Source organism: Corvus kubaryi, unplaced genomic scaffold (genome assembly GCF_017639235.1).
Source record: "Corvus kubaryi isolate FWS band 111438036 unplaced genomic scaffold, C.kubaryi_AGA036_p1.0 138, whole genome shotgun sequence".
Lineage (NCBI taxonomy): Eukaryota > Metazoa > Chordata > Aves > Passeriformes > Corvidae > Corvus > Corvus kubaryi.
This window is the reverse complement of record NW_024580672.1, coordinates 19,678,201-19,695,260: the sequence shown is the minus strand read 5'-3', so window position 1 is coordinate 19,695,260 and position 17,060 is coordinate 19,678,201. Positions and strand designations below refer to the sequence as shown.

Below are 17,060 nucleotides of genomic sequence, written 5' to 3'. Positions count from 1 at the left end.
GTGCCATTTAAGCATCTGTTAGTGCATCACAGGGAGTCACAAAATGTTTTCAAAGTTCAAAAAGTACTTAAGCTGAAAAAAAGGCTTTGTCCAGTTCTGATGGGAACAGCTGGGGCCAACATCCTCCACCTCAGGAACAGAATGGCTGATGGTCTCTTCCTAAAACAGCACCAGCTTTGGCCCTAAAACATGTTTGCTCTGTAGCAACTCTATCTTCAGCAGCTCCATTGACCAAACAAGTTCTGGGGAGCTCTTCACTGTTTAACTATGCTTCCAGACTTTTAAATTATTTCTGGATCATTTTTATGTCAGTTTAGCAAATTTCTTCTACAGAAAACCTAAAAGTACCCAGAGAAGCTAAGTCTAACATGTAATTATCATGTCTTTGGGTACCATCTAAACAAAGGCAGAAAACCTCAGCAACACAGTATCAAATTAAACCTGCTCTGGTTATACTGAAAAATTTGCATTTAAGTTGCATATTTAGGATGCAAATTAGTGAATAGAAAAATCTTACAGCATGTCCTTGAAAACAATTCAGGCCAAAAATACCCAAGACACTTGTGGCAAACTTGATGTGATGAAAAGGATGATCAGAAAATGGTTCTGTTCCCTGAGGGGTGGGGCATTGCTTGAGACTGGGCTGAATGATCCTGACTGAAGGCAGCAAACAGCCCCTCTTTAGCCTCACCAAAAAAAAAATCCCTAAAAACTTGACTTTTTTTTTAGTTTCTTTAAGTCCTCCAGTGTTAGCAGCTCTACAGTTACTGAGAGAGAGAATAGTTTCAGAAAGATGTAAATCCAAATGATCTTGAAAGACAAAATATATAAAAATGCTATTACTGTCTAGTGAGACTGCACATATTTTTGATTTATATTTCTAAATATTTCACCAGAAAAAAACGTTACAGTGTACACTGCATGTTCCTTCGAACATTAAACAAGCTATTAGGGAACACCCTGGTTATTTCTAGTTACCCTGAATACATTTTGGTGCTGAGGAAAAGCGTTTCTTCAGCTTTTGTGTATCCAATACCAGCTCAGGGAAGTCAGACAGCTGCTTTCAAAGCAGACTGGGCTTCCAATCGAGCTTAGCTTGGTAGAACAACTTGAAATGTGTCTCTCACCAAGAGATTTTCAAGTGGAAATGCAATAACATGTTAATTAGAAAAGTCTTTACACAGCAAAAGGCTCCCAAAGAACAATTACTCTGTAGTTCATGTAAGCCTTTTCTAACACAATCTTTACACGGGGAAAAGAAAATATGAAAGAAAGAACAACAGCATAGAAAACATGATATAAAATGTTGTATTTGAGAATTTCCCAAGTAGTGATTTCTGTGGAAATCTGCCTTGATTACCAACCAGAACAGAACCAGAGAAACCCAAGAGATGACACAGTCGTTTTCTCCTGGTACAAAACCTGGAAGATCTTGTAACAATTTTAAATTACAGTTATTAGAAAACATGACCTGATACACAAGATTAGCATTGTATCAAGTCAAAAATAAAATACAGACACTTTTTAATACATTCTCAATACAGGGCTTTTCTTCTAACCAGGGAAGCTCACACGCAACATTTGATACTGCAGCTGCTGTTCCAGGACAACAGACTGGATGGACTAAGGGTGTAAAAAGGGAAAAGTCACTAATAAAATACATATTGAGTATATAAAGCAGCTTAAAAGCACAGAAAGCCTCCCAGCACTGCCCACACCAGCTCTGTAGCCTGTGCCCACAGTGCCAAATGCAGAATGGCCATTTATGACCACCCAAAAAATGCCTGTCCCAAACCACAAGAGGAGCTGGGGAGCACAGGCAGCTCTCAACAGCTCCTGGACAAGAGCACAGCACTTTTCATTCCTACCCCAACATCTGAGTTCAGAGCAGCGATGGAATCAGGCTTGAGGGGAGGAAATAATCCCAGGCTGGATGGGGCTTGGAGAAGCCTGGGATAGTGGAAGGTGTCCCTGCCCACGGCAGGGGGTGGAGCAAGATGGGCTTTAAGGTCCCTTCCAACCCAAACATTCTGTGAGTCTCTTAGTTAACTCTCTCCAGAATCCCAGAGTAGCCAAGGCTCTCCACACAGGTACCGGTCCTTTTAAAACAACAAGGAAAGATACTCAGGGGTTGTAATTGATTTGTGCACATATTCCTCCATAGAATTTTGTATACAAATACAATAGACACATTTTTTTCAAAACTGTGTACAAAATACAGCATACATAACAACAACATGAAATATTTACAGCTGTAACATTAGTTAAAGGCTTGACCTCACTTTACTGAAAAAAAAAAAGCTCATCAGCTACTGTTGAATAGCTGATGAGGATGTTCACGTTGTTTCCTGGACTCAGGCATCCAAGATCAGACTGTGAGGAATCACATTAATCTCATTTTTTCCTGGTTATTTTTTCAAACAGACACCTGACACAGTTCTACACAAAGAGAGAGTCCTTTTGCATAATCCTGGATATCCAGCCCTTACCAGTCCTTCAAAGAGCTTGGCACTTTCCTCCACAAAGGGTTTGTATCTGGCACTGCACTGAATCAGTTAAGCATTGCCAGTCCTCAGTCTCACACAAAACTGCAGATTAGACACAGGCTAAGAGTGTCTCAAACCAGGAGATCACAGCAAAAACTATGAACCAAACCGTGTTTTCTGGGGACACTCATGTGAGCAAAGCAGGTTAAACTTCAGCAGCCAAGGGCTGCCTCACCTTGGCACAATTCAGCACATTAATCAACATTAACTCAAGCATTTTGGAGTGTGGTTATGATCATTTCAGATTAACTCTGTGTTGAGCAGAGTAACTGTAGTTAAATGTCGTGGTGTTTGTAGTGTTAATTCTAATTGAAATTTCCCCAGCTGTTTCAATTCAGCTGAAAGCCTGCAAACAAATCTGAAATGTATTAATAATGATAATGATTAATAATAACATTGCTAGAAGAAAACTCCAGAAATCATCTAGTCTACCTTCCTACTCATTTATTTTTGAAAACCTCAAAGCTCTTGATCAAATTGATATGGGAGGGGATTCTTTACTGGCATAAGGATAATCACCACAATAATTCTTTGCCCATTAACAGGCAAAGTGTGTATATAGGGGGATTAATTCACTAAAGTAGTTGCCTCCCTTTGAAGTCAGAAAACTTTTTAATAGTGCTTTTCATCCTTGCTTGTTTCTTTGTCTAAGGCACTGCTTGTTTTACAAATCCCACTTGTTAAGTGTCACTTGCCCTGGTTTTGCCAGGAAATCATCTGGGAATCTCAGCCTACGACATTCTAAGCTCCACTCAGAGTGAATCATCAGTGAAAAGCAGGCTTTAAAAATGAGATTCTTCTAAGTCAGCCAAAACCAGAAAACCAATCCTTCCCTCCCCAAAACACTTGAAACAGATTGCCAATTACAGCAATTAGGATGATTTTTCATATATTAAGCTTCCTGTCTCTTGATTATTAGTTAATTAGCTCTCCAGCACTGAAGAGGTTTCTGCTGTAAATAAAATGTCTAATTTTAGAGTAAACAGAGACGAATAAAAAAAGCAAATACTTCCCAACCCCCTGCCCTTTTTGTCTCTCAAGAAGAGAAAAACTGTGCTAGAGAATCACTAACTTCCAGGAGCAAGGAATTCTAGGCTGCAAATTAACAGTTCCTCCCTTTAAAGTTTGTAAAATGCATTGAATGTGGAAAGGCTACTGTGAGGTAGTATCACAGCACTCCCATTACCCAGCTTGTATCTGTCCTTTTGCAGAACTACTAGAGCTTTTTTAACCCCATTTCAGAAAGATTTCAACTCAACCTTTTATGAAAGGAGAACTATAAATAGGCTCTTAGATTAAAACCCTTACGAGCTGAGAAGGCTGGAAAGGGAGGTGGATATTATCCACCTTTCAGGAGTACAAATTGGGGCTGGAAGGACTTAATTACAAAGATATCCTTAAGAACACACTGCTATAAAGGGCTGCTATAAAAATGACTCCAACTACAGCAGCTCCATCACTCTGCCTGGGAGAGAGGAAACCACCACTTCCCTCTCTCTGCACCCCATGCAGGCAGCACCTCCCAACAACAGCTCCACTCCACACACCAGCTCTGCTGCACGTGGAGAATCCTTCCTCCCAGGTGGATCAACAGAGCCCTTCCCACCAGGCATGCCAGGGATTTGGATTCCTTTGTTTTCACTTTGAAATCTCCAAGCGGAGAAGAACTGCTGGCATGACCTAAGGGAGCTAAATCCAGTGCTTGGAAGTGTCTCAGGCAGAAAGAAGTTTGGATTTGAATGTGGAATTCACCATTACACGTGAATTACTCACTCTCCTGAAACGGGGAATTCATGGTTTTCCCTATGATTTCACTGTGATGATGTATTCTTATTTATGATGCCATTAATGCCTTCTGTAATTACAATAAATGGGTAATTCACAATCAGTGTCCAGGGAAATAATTTTCATATAACAGTCAAGAAAGTTCTTATGGTTTCAGTACTCCTGTGCTAAGAATTTTGCAATTGTGCTCAACTGGATATTTGAAGTTCCTTCATATATTGTACCTGAAATCAGAAGAGAATAAATTAGTGGACTATAAACCCACAGTGAATTTATGAAGAGAGACCAAAATATCATCCTAAAAGTCCAGTTAGAACCTTTACAATTATGAAATGAAGCTTTACTATGCAAGTATTAGTGCCGAATTATAATTATCTATATAATATTACAAATGTTCATATTTTATTATCTGTAACAATTAAAGCACTTTTCAGGCTGGCACCACATAATGCAAAGACATTTTCCTGAAAAGCAATTCTTAAATAGCCAACAACAATGAAGAAGTTCCAAATGCTATTACGATAAAAGCCAAAGGGTAATATTGTTTAAAATGTTAAACTGTTGGCTCCAAGGATTCAAGGAAGCCTTGAAAATAAAATTCCGCATAGATTCAGATCTTAAAGCCAAAGAAGGCATTTTCATTTTTTTTTACTGAAATTTCCTTAGTAGAATGGGACACAATGTTTGTGTCTGTATTTTATTGGTATCCAATTAAATATTATAACTAGCCTTGCACATACATACATTTATACCTAAAGTTTTATATCTGAGCCTTTGAATTAGTGTTGATACAGTCTCAGGGAAAAAATATCCTGGAAAAAAAAGCCAGTCCTTCATCCTCAAACTTTAACAGCACTAATGCTACAAGGGATACTTGTTAAGAAAGTGTCACTCACCTATCTTGCAGTCACGATAGTACTTTTCTATCGGGTAATTTTTGGTGAATCCAACACCTCCCATCCATTCAATACATTTACTGGTTGTCAGTGTTGCAACCTATGAAGAGAGTTTTCAGAGTTACAGGAGTCAACTTCAGGACAGGGGTGGTAAAACTTATACTTTGTAGCTAATTAATAACAAAACAGGGAATAAAGAAGTGACTAGAACAGGAGAGAAGAAGGATGGGTATATTGGTATTCATCTTCAGTAAGCCACTTTAGAATAAAAATTACATTTTTCGAAATCAGAGGACACCAGGAGTTCACTAATTGTTACAGCAATAGTTTCTATGCTGCACTCTGCACAAGACCAGCAGTGGTATGCAAGACAGCAATTGCAAAGGGATAGAAGTCATCCAGTTTTGAATCATTTTAAGACTCACAGATGTGACCAGCAGAGCTGAAATGGTCACAAATGAACTCTTTACAGTGTCATTTCTCATGCCACAAAAAGAGATTTCTGATAAAATCCAATCTTATCTAGGTAAGTGCAAGTATTAATTCACTTTCCTCTTTTAGTGTTGTTGTTTGGTTTTAAAAATTTTATTTAGGGGCATGAGCAGCTTATTCCTTGGTGACTTACTTTAGATTCTGTGCATGGACTGAGAAACACAGAATGGTTTGGGTTGGAGTAGATCTTAAAACTCATCTCATTCCAACCCCCCTGCCATGGGCATGAACACCTTCCACTACACCAGGCTGCTCCAAGTCCCATCTGACTTGGCCTCGAACACCTCCAGGGATGTGACAGCCAAGATGAAAGTACATCCAGAGATTCCACAGCGAAGACGAATTATGAATTGCACACTGGATAGCAGCTTTCCCAGCAGTGGAATGAAGCCCTGGAGTGAGGGAGATGCAGGTACCTCAGCAGTGAAGTACTTGGCCATGCTGGCCTCCTTGATGGCCGGCCTGCCCGTCTCCGCCAGCCGCGCCGCGTTGTAGGTCAGCAGCCTGGCCGCCTCCAGCTGCGTGGCCACCTGGGCGATCTGGTGCTGCATCCCCTGCAACAGCACCACAGCACTCACACAGAGCCACAGCCCCGCTGGAATTCCCAGCAACAACCATTCTGTCCCCATGGAAATGCGCCTGCACTCTGAAATGAAAATATGGAATCCAGGTGGGACATAATTCCATGTTACTTCTGTGTTTATTGACAGAGGTTGGGCCACTGAAGTGCTTTCAGGAACTGCACTCCTATTCTCCCCTTCCCTTCTCTTGGATTCAGGAGCACTGGGGTTCATTTTGCCTGACTGGCTGCACAGAAGGTTACCTATTTAAACCCAGGAATATAAAGGAAAATTTTACCCCAATCTTAACATCCTCCTCGGGATTACAAAGACATGAGGAAGTCAGAGCTGCGTTTTCATTCTGCAGCTTTTCATTGAGACAGTAACAAGTCTGGCTCCCTGATAAGCTTAACCAAGGAAGACTTGTAAACAAGTATTCCTTGAATAAAGTGGAGAACTAGCGAGGTGACAACTCCTTCCCATGTCCCAGAGGCACGAGACAAGATTTAGGAGCAGCTTAAAGGTACAGAGGACATGACTGAAGAATGGATTCAAGGGGAAGGAAAGAGGTGATGGAGCTCACATCTGAATGGTATTACGGAAGAATGGGTTTATTTAAGAACACCCAAATATTATGATGATTGAAAATGAACATTTAGTAGTCTAAAACACAATGAAATCTTTCATCTTATTAGAACACTAACACTGTTTCCTCAGATTTGCAGAAATATATAGGCAGGTCAAAATACCAAAATGATTCGGCAATTATAAATTCCATTTCCCATTCAAAAGACGTAGTTTCAATCATTTCCTAGGTATCTATGAGTGCTTCCTAAAATTTGCATAAATTATGAGTAGTGCTAATGTTCCTTCTCTTCAGCTGAGATGTAGGTTTCTTTGAACAAGAAAATTACTATAGTAATTACAATTATGTATCTTCCTTATTAAACTATACATCATTTTTGCAACAAAGAGTTCTCTTTCGTCGTAAGAAACAGATATTATAATGAAAACTAAATGTCTTTGTATACCACAGGAAACCTAGTAATTCAATCAGTTTTCCTCATCTTTTTATCATTTCTGTTGTCTGCAGAAAAAGCCCTTCCTCTGCACCTCAGGAAAGGGTATAAAAACTGGAGCACATTCAGTGCAGTGGGATATTAAAATCAGAAGAGAAGGGAGTTCCATGTGTATTATTTTCAAAGAATGTCAGTAAGTTATCAGGCAAAAGGAATATGTCAATAATATTTTAAAGTTTTACGTTATTCGTGTGGCAGCTGTAAAGGCACACAGCACTGAACTGATGAATTTTACATGGCAGATGAATGTTCATCCAGAATTTTTTTTGAAAAATTCTTCTCAAATATTGAGGAGGAGAGACATGACATGATTATGCAAATCATAATAGTCATTTTTCTGATTACTGTGGTCACTGCTCCTTTCTTAGAGGAAACATCCCTTGTGTCCATTAACAAGTACCTGGAAATCAAACACGCTTTTCCCAAACTGGACTCTCTCCTTTGTGTAGGGAACGGTACGGTCAAAACAGCCCTGGGCCAGTCCCAACATCTGTAAGGAAAAATAAGGATATGGTCAGTAAAAATTGATTAATTGAATGCACCTAATGGAGATGATAACAGTTGATCTTCTGGTCAGGCAGGTTGATATTCAGGAGAAAAGTTGTTTTCTTCCTACCTAGATATTGCTAAAATTTCTATATAGAATCCTAGGAGCCAGAATTTTACAGTTATCAGACAAATTGAGGTGAGTTTTAATAAAGAAAAGTTTCAGGAACAAACCTATTACATGCCCATTTCTTACCACATGAAAACACTACTACTAATTTTTGAACAATACTTATGGGTCAACTGTAATTGCAAAACTATTAAGTGTTTCTGGGAAAACTCATAATTGCATGAGAAAATGACTGTAAACTGAAGATCTATAGATCTACATTACCCTACTAAAGGAAGAATAATCTGAATGATTAATCAAAACTATTTTCATAATCAAAATAATTTCTCATTTTCTAGAGGACACCAAACTGCCAGAATTAGCAATTTATTTCAGAAGTTAGAAACTTAGTGGAGTGGAAGGAGAGATAACATTTCTTCCACTATCTTCCAACTCTGCAGAACAATTGTAGAAGAATTTAGACCAATTTTGTCTTTCCACAAAGACAAGAGTAGGCAGCTGTCACATCAAGCTGCTTAGAAAAACTACCTTTAATGATGTACAACAGGAAAAAAAAAGATACCTAGGAAAACAATAAAAGAAAATATTGCAGTCTGCTGCTAATCAGCCCCATTATCAATTTATTTCTTTATATAAACTCATATAAAAGAGCCAAGTACATCAGCTTCAGCACCTCCAACAATATATGCAGCTGCCTTGCACTAAAACCATCTGAAACTGTTTTCAAAGCCACAATTACATTTTATAAGATCTTCATTATCTTTTAAAACTATTGCTACTGCAAAACTAAACTCAATACCACAGGGCTTTAGAGCTGCTGTTCTTGTCAAGTCCATTTCTCTTAATTTGAAGGTGTCAAGAAAGCAGTAACTAAGATATAACAACTACCTGACCTTAACTTTTAATTAAGGTGTAACTTGGAGTAATTAAGAGTAAAATCCAGACCATGTATTTTACTGCCAGAGCCTCTATATTATTTATATCTCTGGGAACAATGGGGCCCACAGCCCTTTTTAAATGCCATATCAGACAAAGTTTAATCACAGGTAATCTTTAGAAATGATGGAAAAGACAGCCCAATTATCAGCATAGTGTACTGCCATGTGGAAAGTCTCAATTTCATGCCGATGATTACTTCAAAAATAATTTAAAAAAAAAACCTTATCACAAGCCATTTTATTCTAGGGCTGAACCTGATTCCCACTGAGATCAGCAGCTACCTGAGATTCAAATTGACTTTACAGCAACATACATTTTGAAATAACTCCAAGGTCAGTAAATATTTTCCCCTAAGATGCCATACAGGGCAATTTTCAAACACAACAATGAAATGGAACAGTTCTGATAGAGAAAATTACATTTATTTTAAAAATAAGTTGACTTTTAAAAATAAGTTGCTGGAAGAACATCAGTCAGTACTAGGTTACATTTGCCAGCCCCACACAATCCCAGTTGGTATAATGCATTTCAGTGTGTTATATTTTCCAAAGTTAGTTTTTTTAATAAAATAAATTTTCACAGTGGAAGACAGGAATGTTGACATAACTCAGTAGCAATAAGTTAACGACCAAAGACAAGCTAATTGCCATTTAATGTTTTCTGAGTCTATTGCTTATGTCACCACGGGAGAATTTTCCCACTGGCAGGTGTTCCTGTCCTCACTGTAACTTTGCTACAGGAACAGTGACATCTAGTGGCAATTGAGCTTTTAATTAAGCATTTTCTAAACAGCTTTAAATACCCCATACATTTCAGTCCAAACTCAAGTTATATCCTGGCTGTGCTCAGTAGTAAACCCGATGACCCACCTGTGCAGCAATCCCTATCCTGCCAGTATTGAGCATTCCAATGGCATACTTATATCCTTGTCCAACTTGTCCCAGGATATTGGTCTCAGGAACCTAAAATATAAAACCACCCAATTACTCCTGTTCTATTCTGCTTTGCAACTACTAACAGGGTTCACATATCAATCAGTGTACATATTTTATTAATTGTTCCTCATAAGTGAAGGCATAAAACATAAACCAGACATTTGATTCCTAGGACATCAGATTACAACATGCCCAGATTCATGTGATTATAAAACTGATGAAAAAAATGCATCAAAATTTAAGAAATTCAACCCCTCTCTAGACTTCTGTGGGAGGAAAATGTTAATATATGCCAAACAATCAGTGTGTCTAAGGGAAAAAAACAGGGAATTTAGTTAATATTCATTCCTTATGTGTGGTCAGGTTCCAGTTGTACCCAAATTTATGCTTTAACAGCTGAACTTACAGTACCTTCACGTTATCAAACGTTACTGGGCAGGTGGAAGATGCTCTGATTCCCAGCTTGTCCTCCTTTTTCCCCACGTGAAGCCCCTCTGTGTTGCGATCCACTATGAAGCAGGTAATTCCCCTGTATCCCTGGGGGGAGTTAAAAATAATCAAAAACCGTTTTTCATACTAATACCACTCAAAATCTACTACCTACATCCACACTGGGGACAAACCTGACACTTGCATATTCAGCTATGTAATTTTTATTGGATTTACTTTGCTATAGGATACTTTTTAGTTTTCCATTTTGCCTCTTAACAAGAGCAACTTGTCAGCTAAGTCAGAAAGGTTGGAAAAACTTAAGACTGTGAGTCCTGTTACTCAGAACACCACCAGTGCTGTGCTCTTCACCTAAACAACCATGATCCTGCCATTTTTATTTTCCCTGGCTGGATGAATTTATTAAATTGTTCGCCAAGTTCTCAATTTTTGTTGGGAAATATTTTTAAAGGTTTGCAGTCAGCTAGGAAAAGGTGCACAGAGTATTAACCTCTAACATCAGATTATTAATATAAAATCCACAGTTTCATACATCAGCAGCAGTCACTGAAATGCAACAATGCTGTAGCAACTTACTAAGGATGGGTCTGTATTTGCCATGACAAAGAAAACTCCTGCATCTTCTGCTAAGCTAATCCACATCTTTGAGCCATTGATAATGTAGTAGTCTCCTTTCTTTTCAGCTCGAGTCTTCAAGGAAAAAGCATCACTGCCAGACCCAGCCTCTGAAAGACAGAAACTCCCTAGCTGTCGAGGGAAGAGAAAAAGCCAATTTAATTTTCACAAATATAAACAAATCCTACAAGGAAAATACTTATAAACCAGCACAAGTCTCTTAAATTCAAACATTTTAACCTATTGCATTAAAGTAACTGAGCTTCAGCTATGGAGATTAAGAATAGAAACACTGTGTAATTACACATCTCTCAAAGTCAACTGTTTTATGGTTCTTTTCCACAGTAAATTAAATTTTAATGAAACTAATAAGTGCCTTTCCACTTTTACCTCTCAGCTACTGATGACAGGATGTATCTATATCACCACAGATCTCAGCTCTAACCAGTGTTTCAAAGTTCACACATATTTTCCAGAGCTGCAGACACACATTAATCACTGAAAAAAAACCCCACTAACATTACTAAACCATAATATAATTTTAATAGTTAAGTAAAGTAAGACTTTGACTCACTGTATCTTTAGACACCCTGGGCAGGTAAGTTCTCTTTTGTTCTTCTGTTCCATAGGTGGTAAACAACTTATTTGTTAGAGTGTTTTGGAGTTCACACACAAGAGCCACAGCTGGATCAACTTTGGCCAATTCTTCCACCGCCAATATGATTGAAAAAAATGAAGCTCCAGTTCCTCCATATTCTTCCCCAAGCTCAATACTCATCAGCTGAAATGGAAAAGGTGCAAATACATCAATCTGTTGGTTCTGATAGCAGGAAAGGCTAAAATTGAATCCAAGAATGAACATGAGGATATTGGCAATGTAAGTCCTCATGGCTGCCCAGCAAGGCATAGAAGACTCCTGATACTCTTTTCCATCAACACTTGGAGTCATGGCCTTTCCAGCATCCAATTATGCTTAACCAACTAAAAAAAAAGTGAGGGAGGGAAGACAAGGAACTAAAAGATAAGATGAAGTATGTGGTATGGGGGAGATGGAAAAAAATGACAGTAAAAGATGGAGAGAGATAATGCTGTAAAGAAAGTTGTCTTGTGGTTGACAACTCCAAAATTTTTAACGATGCATTAGTTCATTTGAATTTATCCCTCAAACTTTTCACCTAACAATCTGAACAGGGCACAGTTAGAGATTCATAAAATGATGTTACTTTCCAAATAAAAGATTAGGTAAAAGTGTGCAGACCCCTTGTTCAAACAGTCCCTGTATGACGGAATCTTCCATTTTTGCATTCTCATCCATTTTTTGTACAAAAGGTGCAACTCGTTCCTGGGCAAATTTGGTCACTGTAACAAAGAGAAGAAAGAAAACCTGTAAGTATTCCAACAGTCTCCTTTGGGATCAATATAACAGGCATGTGGTGCTTTCTGACAGGTTATGCATGTGTTCTGACTACTTGACCCAGACAAGTAGCCCAAGCAAAACAAGGCGTAAAGCACAACTCCCCCAACAATCTCAACATTTGACTAGAAATAAATAATGAAAACAAAATTTTAAGCTACAATATCCCTTCTAGTTAAAACATTTCTGAATTTTAAATACAGATATAATAGCTACCCATGTCTTTCAGCATGGCTTCCTCCTCGGTGAACATCTGAAGTGGAGCACAGGCAAGTCCATCACTGGCTAGATTTGGCTTGAGCTCTGATTTGGAGGACCTAAAAACACGGGGAGAAACCCTCCAAGGAGCCAAGTATGCTGGTATGTGTCTTCTCAGCTGTTGGCAACAAATACAGAAGATGCAAACAGTTAGATTTGTATGCAGACAGCAACATATAACTTTACCCAGTGCTTTTATTCAGTAAATGATTAGGAAATATAACTTATACCCAACGTTTGAAAGCTTTTAAGATATAACATCCCCTATGTCCTAAACGAAAATATGCTTTAATTACTTTTCTCTTAACATCACACAGTTTTCTTTCTGGGAGTTTACTAATACAATGTTATTCTACAAAGTATGTAAAAACATTAATTTTAGTCAAGTTTGGGGTTTACAGCAAATAGACCCTGCTGTTAGCATTTCTTTTCATAGATGATGCAAGTCTACTGCAATATTCAGAGTGGGGAGTGTATATTTCAATAGAATTAATACTTTCATTAACAAATATGATAAGAGTAAATGTAAAATACACAGAGAATGGCTTTTACAGGCCTGTCAACTTTAATTACTGACTTTAGCTTTCTCCCTGGTTTTCTTGGGACCAGCAATTTTTGTTTCTAAAGCAATTGGACAGCCCCTCATGCGGATTATTGGTATTTTGCTGTGAAAGGGCCTAACTTTTAACTGCACTGTGGATTTCTGTATTCAAACTGAATTCTTATCCACCACTTAATGATTTTCAGAACAAGCACACATTTTGTAGACAAAGCCCTGGCATTTGAATGCTTCTGTAGACTTAATTTCTATACAGTTAAAATCCTACATTAAGTATATTGATAGTGTTATGTAACTAATAATTAATGTGTTTTATTTGGTTGATTTCTTTTGAAAGAACAGGAAGGAACTAAAACTAAGTGATTTATGCCTATGCTCCCAATTTCTCCACAATAAACAACAATAATTTCAAGAAGCATTAGTTATCCAACCAAAAGAGCAGAGGCATTAGTGAACATTTGACTGTGGGGAATAATCTTAGGAATATATGGCAAAAGTCACAAAAATGAACAGAACAGTGGCTTTTGGGAGGAAGCTACACACAGTGATTGTCAGGACACAGATAATGTGACAGTTTTGTCCCTTGGAGACCTAAAAACTTTGTGTTCAAAGACTTAATTACCTCACAGCAGGCTTTAGAAAGGTAAGTTTGGTATAAAAGCCAATATGCTTTCCATACAGAGAATAATTTTTAGGATTTTAAAGGAAGTTGTCACGATATGATCTGGCTCCAAAAGTAATGGGCTAGTAGTAGCTAAAAGATATTCCTGAAAAGCAGCACAGCTTGACTGTGTCTGAAAGGAGGCAGGACAGAACAATGGCTCTGCTCTCCCAGCTCCCCAAAGCCAGCCCACTCTGGGGCTGATGCCCACAGATCTGATCTTTGCTACAGATTTCTGTCACTTTTGCTATGTCAGCCTAAAGTGTGGAGACACAAATGTCTTACTATGACAACTGCTGACAGAAACCCCCAGGAGAGACACAGCTGTGCCACGAAGTATATGAAAACATGTCTGCCAACACACATTTTTGGCAGCACTAATTCTTAACCCCAGAGTGAGCAACAGACTGGCTGTGCCCTAAGGAGGCGCCTGTTTAGCTCCCAGAACACAGGGCAATTCCACAATGCACATTGTGATAGCAGCATTCCTCTAAAAACAGCAGAAACTCTGGGGTCAGGAAGTAAAAATTCCTTTGATCCTTCTAATAATTCCCCCTCTTTCATGTTGGCTTTCAACACTTGTCATGTCCCTGGCTGAAGAACTGATGTAAAACACATCGATGAACTCTTGGAGGCAAGAAGCAAAAGTCTACTGTGATAAGGAAACTCTGATTTTAGCACAAACAAAATCACGTGCATAAAAAAAACCCAACCCCAACAACAACAAACAGTAAGAAGTGGTAATAGAGAAAATAAATATTGCTGTGAACATTCAGTGTTCAGTCACATTCAACACCCCTGGTGACATAAAACAACTACTGGTGAGCAGGGCTGAATTACGACTATAACGTTTGGACGATGAACAATAGCTGCAACACCTTCAAATGATGATGAAGTTACTGGAGTCACTGTGGGTCTTACCAAAAATAAAGAAAACATTGTTTAGTAGAGATTGAATCCAAGGCAACCCCGTCCTGGAAGCAGTCGGCCAGGATTATTTGCAGAACACGCAGCTATGCTGGGGTCACCTGACACCCAGGTGTGCCAACACCCACCTGTGCCAGTGTGTCCTTGGCAAGGTCTGAGAGGGAAAAACCTGAGTATGCACAGGCACATTTCTATTTAACACCGTGCTGCTTCTCGAGCAGTGACAGGCCTGCAAACCACACACACTTCCTGCTCCTTCCACTACTTCATTTCCAAGTACAAAGAAAGGAGCAGTTTTCCTTCATGATGGCATAAATAAGGTGAATCACTGGGAATATAAAATATAAAATCATAGAGTGGTTTGGGTTGGAAGGGACATAAAAGCTCATCCAGTGCTACCCCCTGGAAGTGACACCTTCCACTATTCCAGGTTGCTCCAAGCCCTGTCCAACCTGGCTTTGGACACTTCCAGGGATGGGGTGGCCAGAGATTGATTCTCTGGACAGCCTGTGCCAGGGCCTCACCACATTCACAGCAATCTGGGATCACCTCTCCTGAAACCACCCCAGGCTTTCCCTCCTTCCCATCGCTTTTCCTGCAGCCAACCCGCATTAGAATGGCCGGGAATGGTGTCCTACCACAGCAGGAGAAACAAAGGTTCAGACATTTATCAACCATGGTTTGGTAAGCACTTGTTTGAGACATAAGTGGTGCTGCAGGAGCAAAGGAATATTCCTAACAAGGTCACCTTGAAAAGTTTTAGAACCAATGGGATGCATGCAAGGGATGGGATTTATGCTGGCAACACCCACACAAAGAGCAGCAACTCACAGGTAATACCACAGCAATAATAGACCAGCGTGGAAATCATATTTTAGTTCAACATTTAGATTTAAAAACTAAATAAATAATCAAGCCACTACATTATTGTGTACCTTTTTATTCTTAGAAGCCATGTAGTATCACTAACTTCAGACAGTTATTTAAAGCACATGCACATTACTTAAATCCTTGGATGCTGCTTCCCTGCCTTTTTTTTTTCTCCTCTTCTTTTTCTGCAGGTAGTGATTTATGCTGCTACAGGATTCAGACTGCTTGCCTTACTGAACACATGCATTTGAGAACTGGTTGCTGATAACATTGATTTTTTTCTGTTTATCTCAATTCCTACCTCCACCTCAGCTCTTTAAAAGATCACTTCTCTTAGCTTCCTTCTTTTATTTTACTATCTAAAACAAGATTTTAATGCTGGGCCTGCCATCAGTGTTAAGACATAAACAGAAAAAGACCACAGCAATGTTTTACTCAGCTCACTTTGCTTGCCTTGACTCCCTCTCTTGTATCCATCCTAGCTGGTTTCCACATAGCTCCTATCTCCCAGCAGAGAAGCTTCCAAATGGGAAGCTTTCCTTCATTTCTGGGGTTGGTTTTCTTTATTTCAATTTAATTCAAGTGCCACGACACACCCACGAGCTGCACGAGAAGGTCCCAGGCCAGCACATCTTCTCACCCTGCACAGCCAAGGCATGCACAGCAAAAACACAGGGTCTCTGCTTGTTTTGATCACACCTCGAGTGCCACGAGTGTGTTTAGGAAACCACAGAATATTCCGAGTTGAAAGGGACCCACAGGGATCATCCATTCCAGCTCCTGGCCCTGCACAGACACCCCAACAATCCCACCCTGGGCATCCCTGGCAGCGCTGTCCCAATGCTCCTGGAGCTCTGGCAGCCTCGGGGCCGTGCCCATTCCCTGGGGAGCCTGGGCAGTGCCCAGCACCCTCTGGGGGAAGAACCTTTCCTGACACATAAGTAAAGGAGACCTCGAAGCACCTCTGCTGCCAGGACGGTGCTGCCTCATCACAACCACTTCACAAGACTTACAAGAACTTTTATTTGCAAGAACTTACCCAACACCGCCCCTCCACACACAAATCCACAGGGCAGAAGGAGAAAAGGGCTTCCCAACCCCCCCCCTCACGCCTCGCAGAGCTGCCCCTGGAGCCCCGCACCCCGACAGCTCCCAGCCCCGGAGCCAGAGGCCGCCCGTCACCGGCAGGTTCGGGAGCTGCAGCAGCTCGGTAGGACACGGAGTAGCTTTCCCTCGTCCCCATTCCTCTCGCCCTTGGCCCGCCCTGAGACGTCACCTTCGCACAGCCCCTCAGCCAAGCTCCCGCTGCCGCCGCCATTTTCCTGCCCGCCCCGTGACGTCAGGACCACCTCCCGCGTGACGTCAGAGCCACCGCCCCCCGTGACGTCAGAGACAACGCCCCCCCGCGCTCCCGCCGGCGCGCGCGGGTCTCGCGAGACTGCGGTGGGCGGGGCCGGG

The 17,060-nt window shown here is 40.2% G+C and overlaps 1 protein-coding gene across 1 annotated transcript; it reads right to left on the bottom strand.

Moving 5' to 3' along the window:
- Positions 1-1,293: 1,293 nt before the first annotated feature.
- On the bottom strand, positions 1,294-16,972 carry ACADSB (acyl-CoA dehydrogenase short/branched chain). The gene is made up of 11 exons (XM_042019526.1): positions 16,879-16,972; positions 12,544-12,703; positions 12,172-12,272; positions 11,488-11,694; positions 10,875-11,045; positions 10,260-10,385; positions 9,783-9,875; positions 7,759-7,848; positions 6,136-6,273; positions 5,228-5,327; positions 1,294-4,555 (listed from the first exon to the last, which is right to left on the bottom strand). Exons 1-11 carry the CDS (start codon positions 16,918-16,920, stop codon positions 4,485-4,487), a joined length of 1,299 nt encoding a protein of 432 aa, XP_041875460.1. The 5' UTR covers positions 16,921-16,972; the 3' UTR covers positions 1,294-4,484.
- Between the last annotated feature and the right edge of the window lie 88 nt (positions 16,973-17,060).

Coding starts and splice junctions, on each gene's coding strand:
- ACADSB (XM_042019526.1), bottom strand. CDS start 16,920: ATGGCGGCGGCAGCGGGAGCTTGGCTGAGGGGCTGTGCGAAG. Junction 9,876..10,259: donor TAACGTTTGATAACGTGAAG/GTACTGTAAGTT, acceptor TTTATATTTTAG/GTTCCTGAGACCAATATCCT. Junction 6,274..7,758: donor AAAGCGTGTTTGATTTCCAG/GTACTTGTTAAT, acceptor GTGCTGTTGCAG/GGGATGCAGCACCAGATCGC.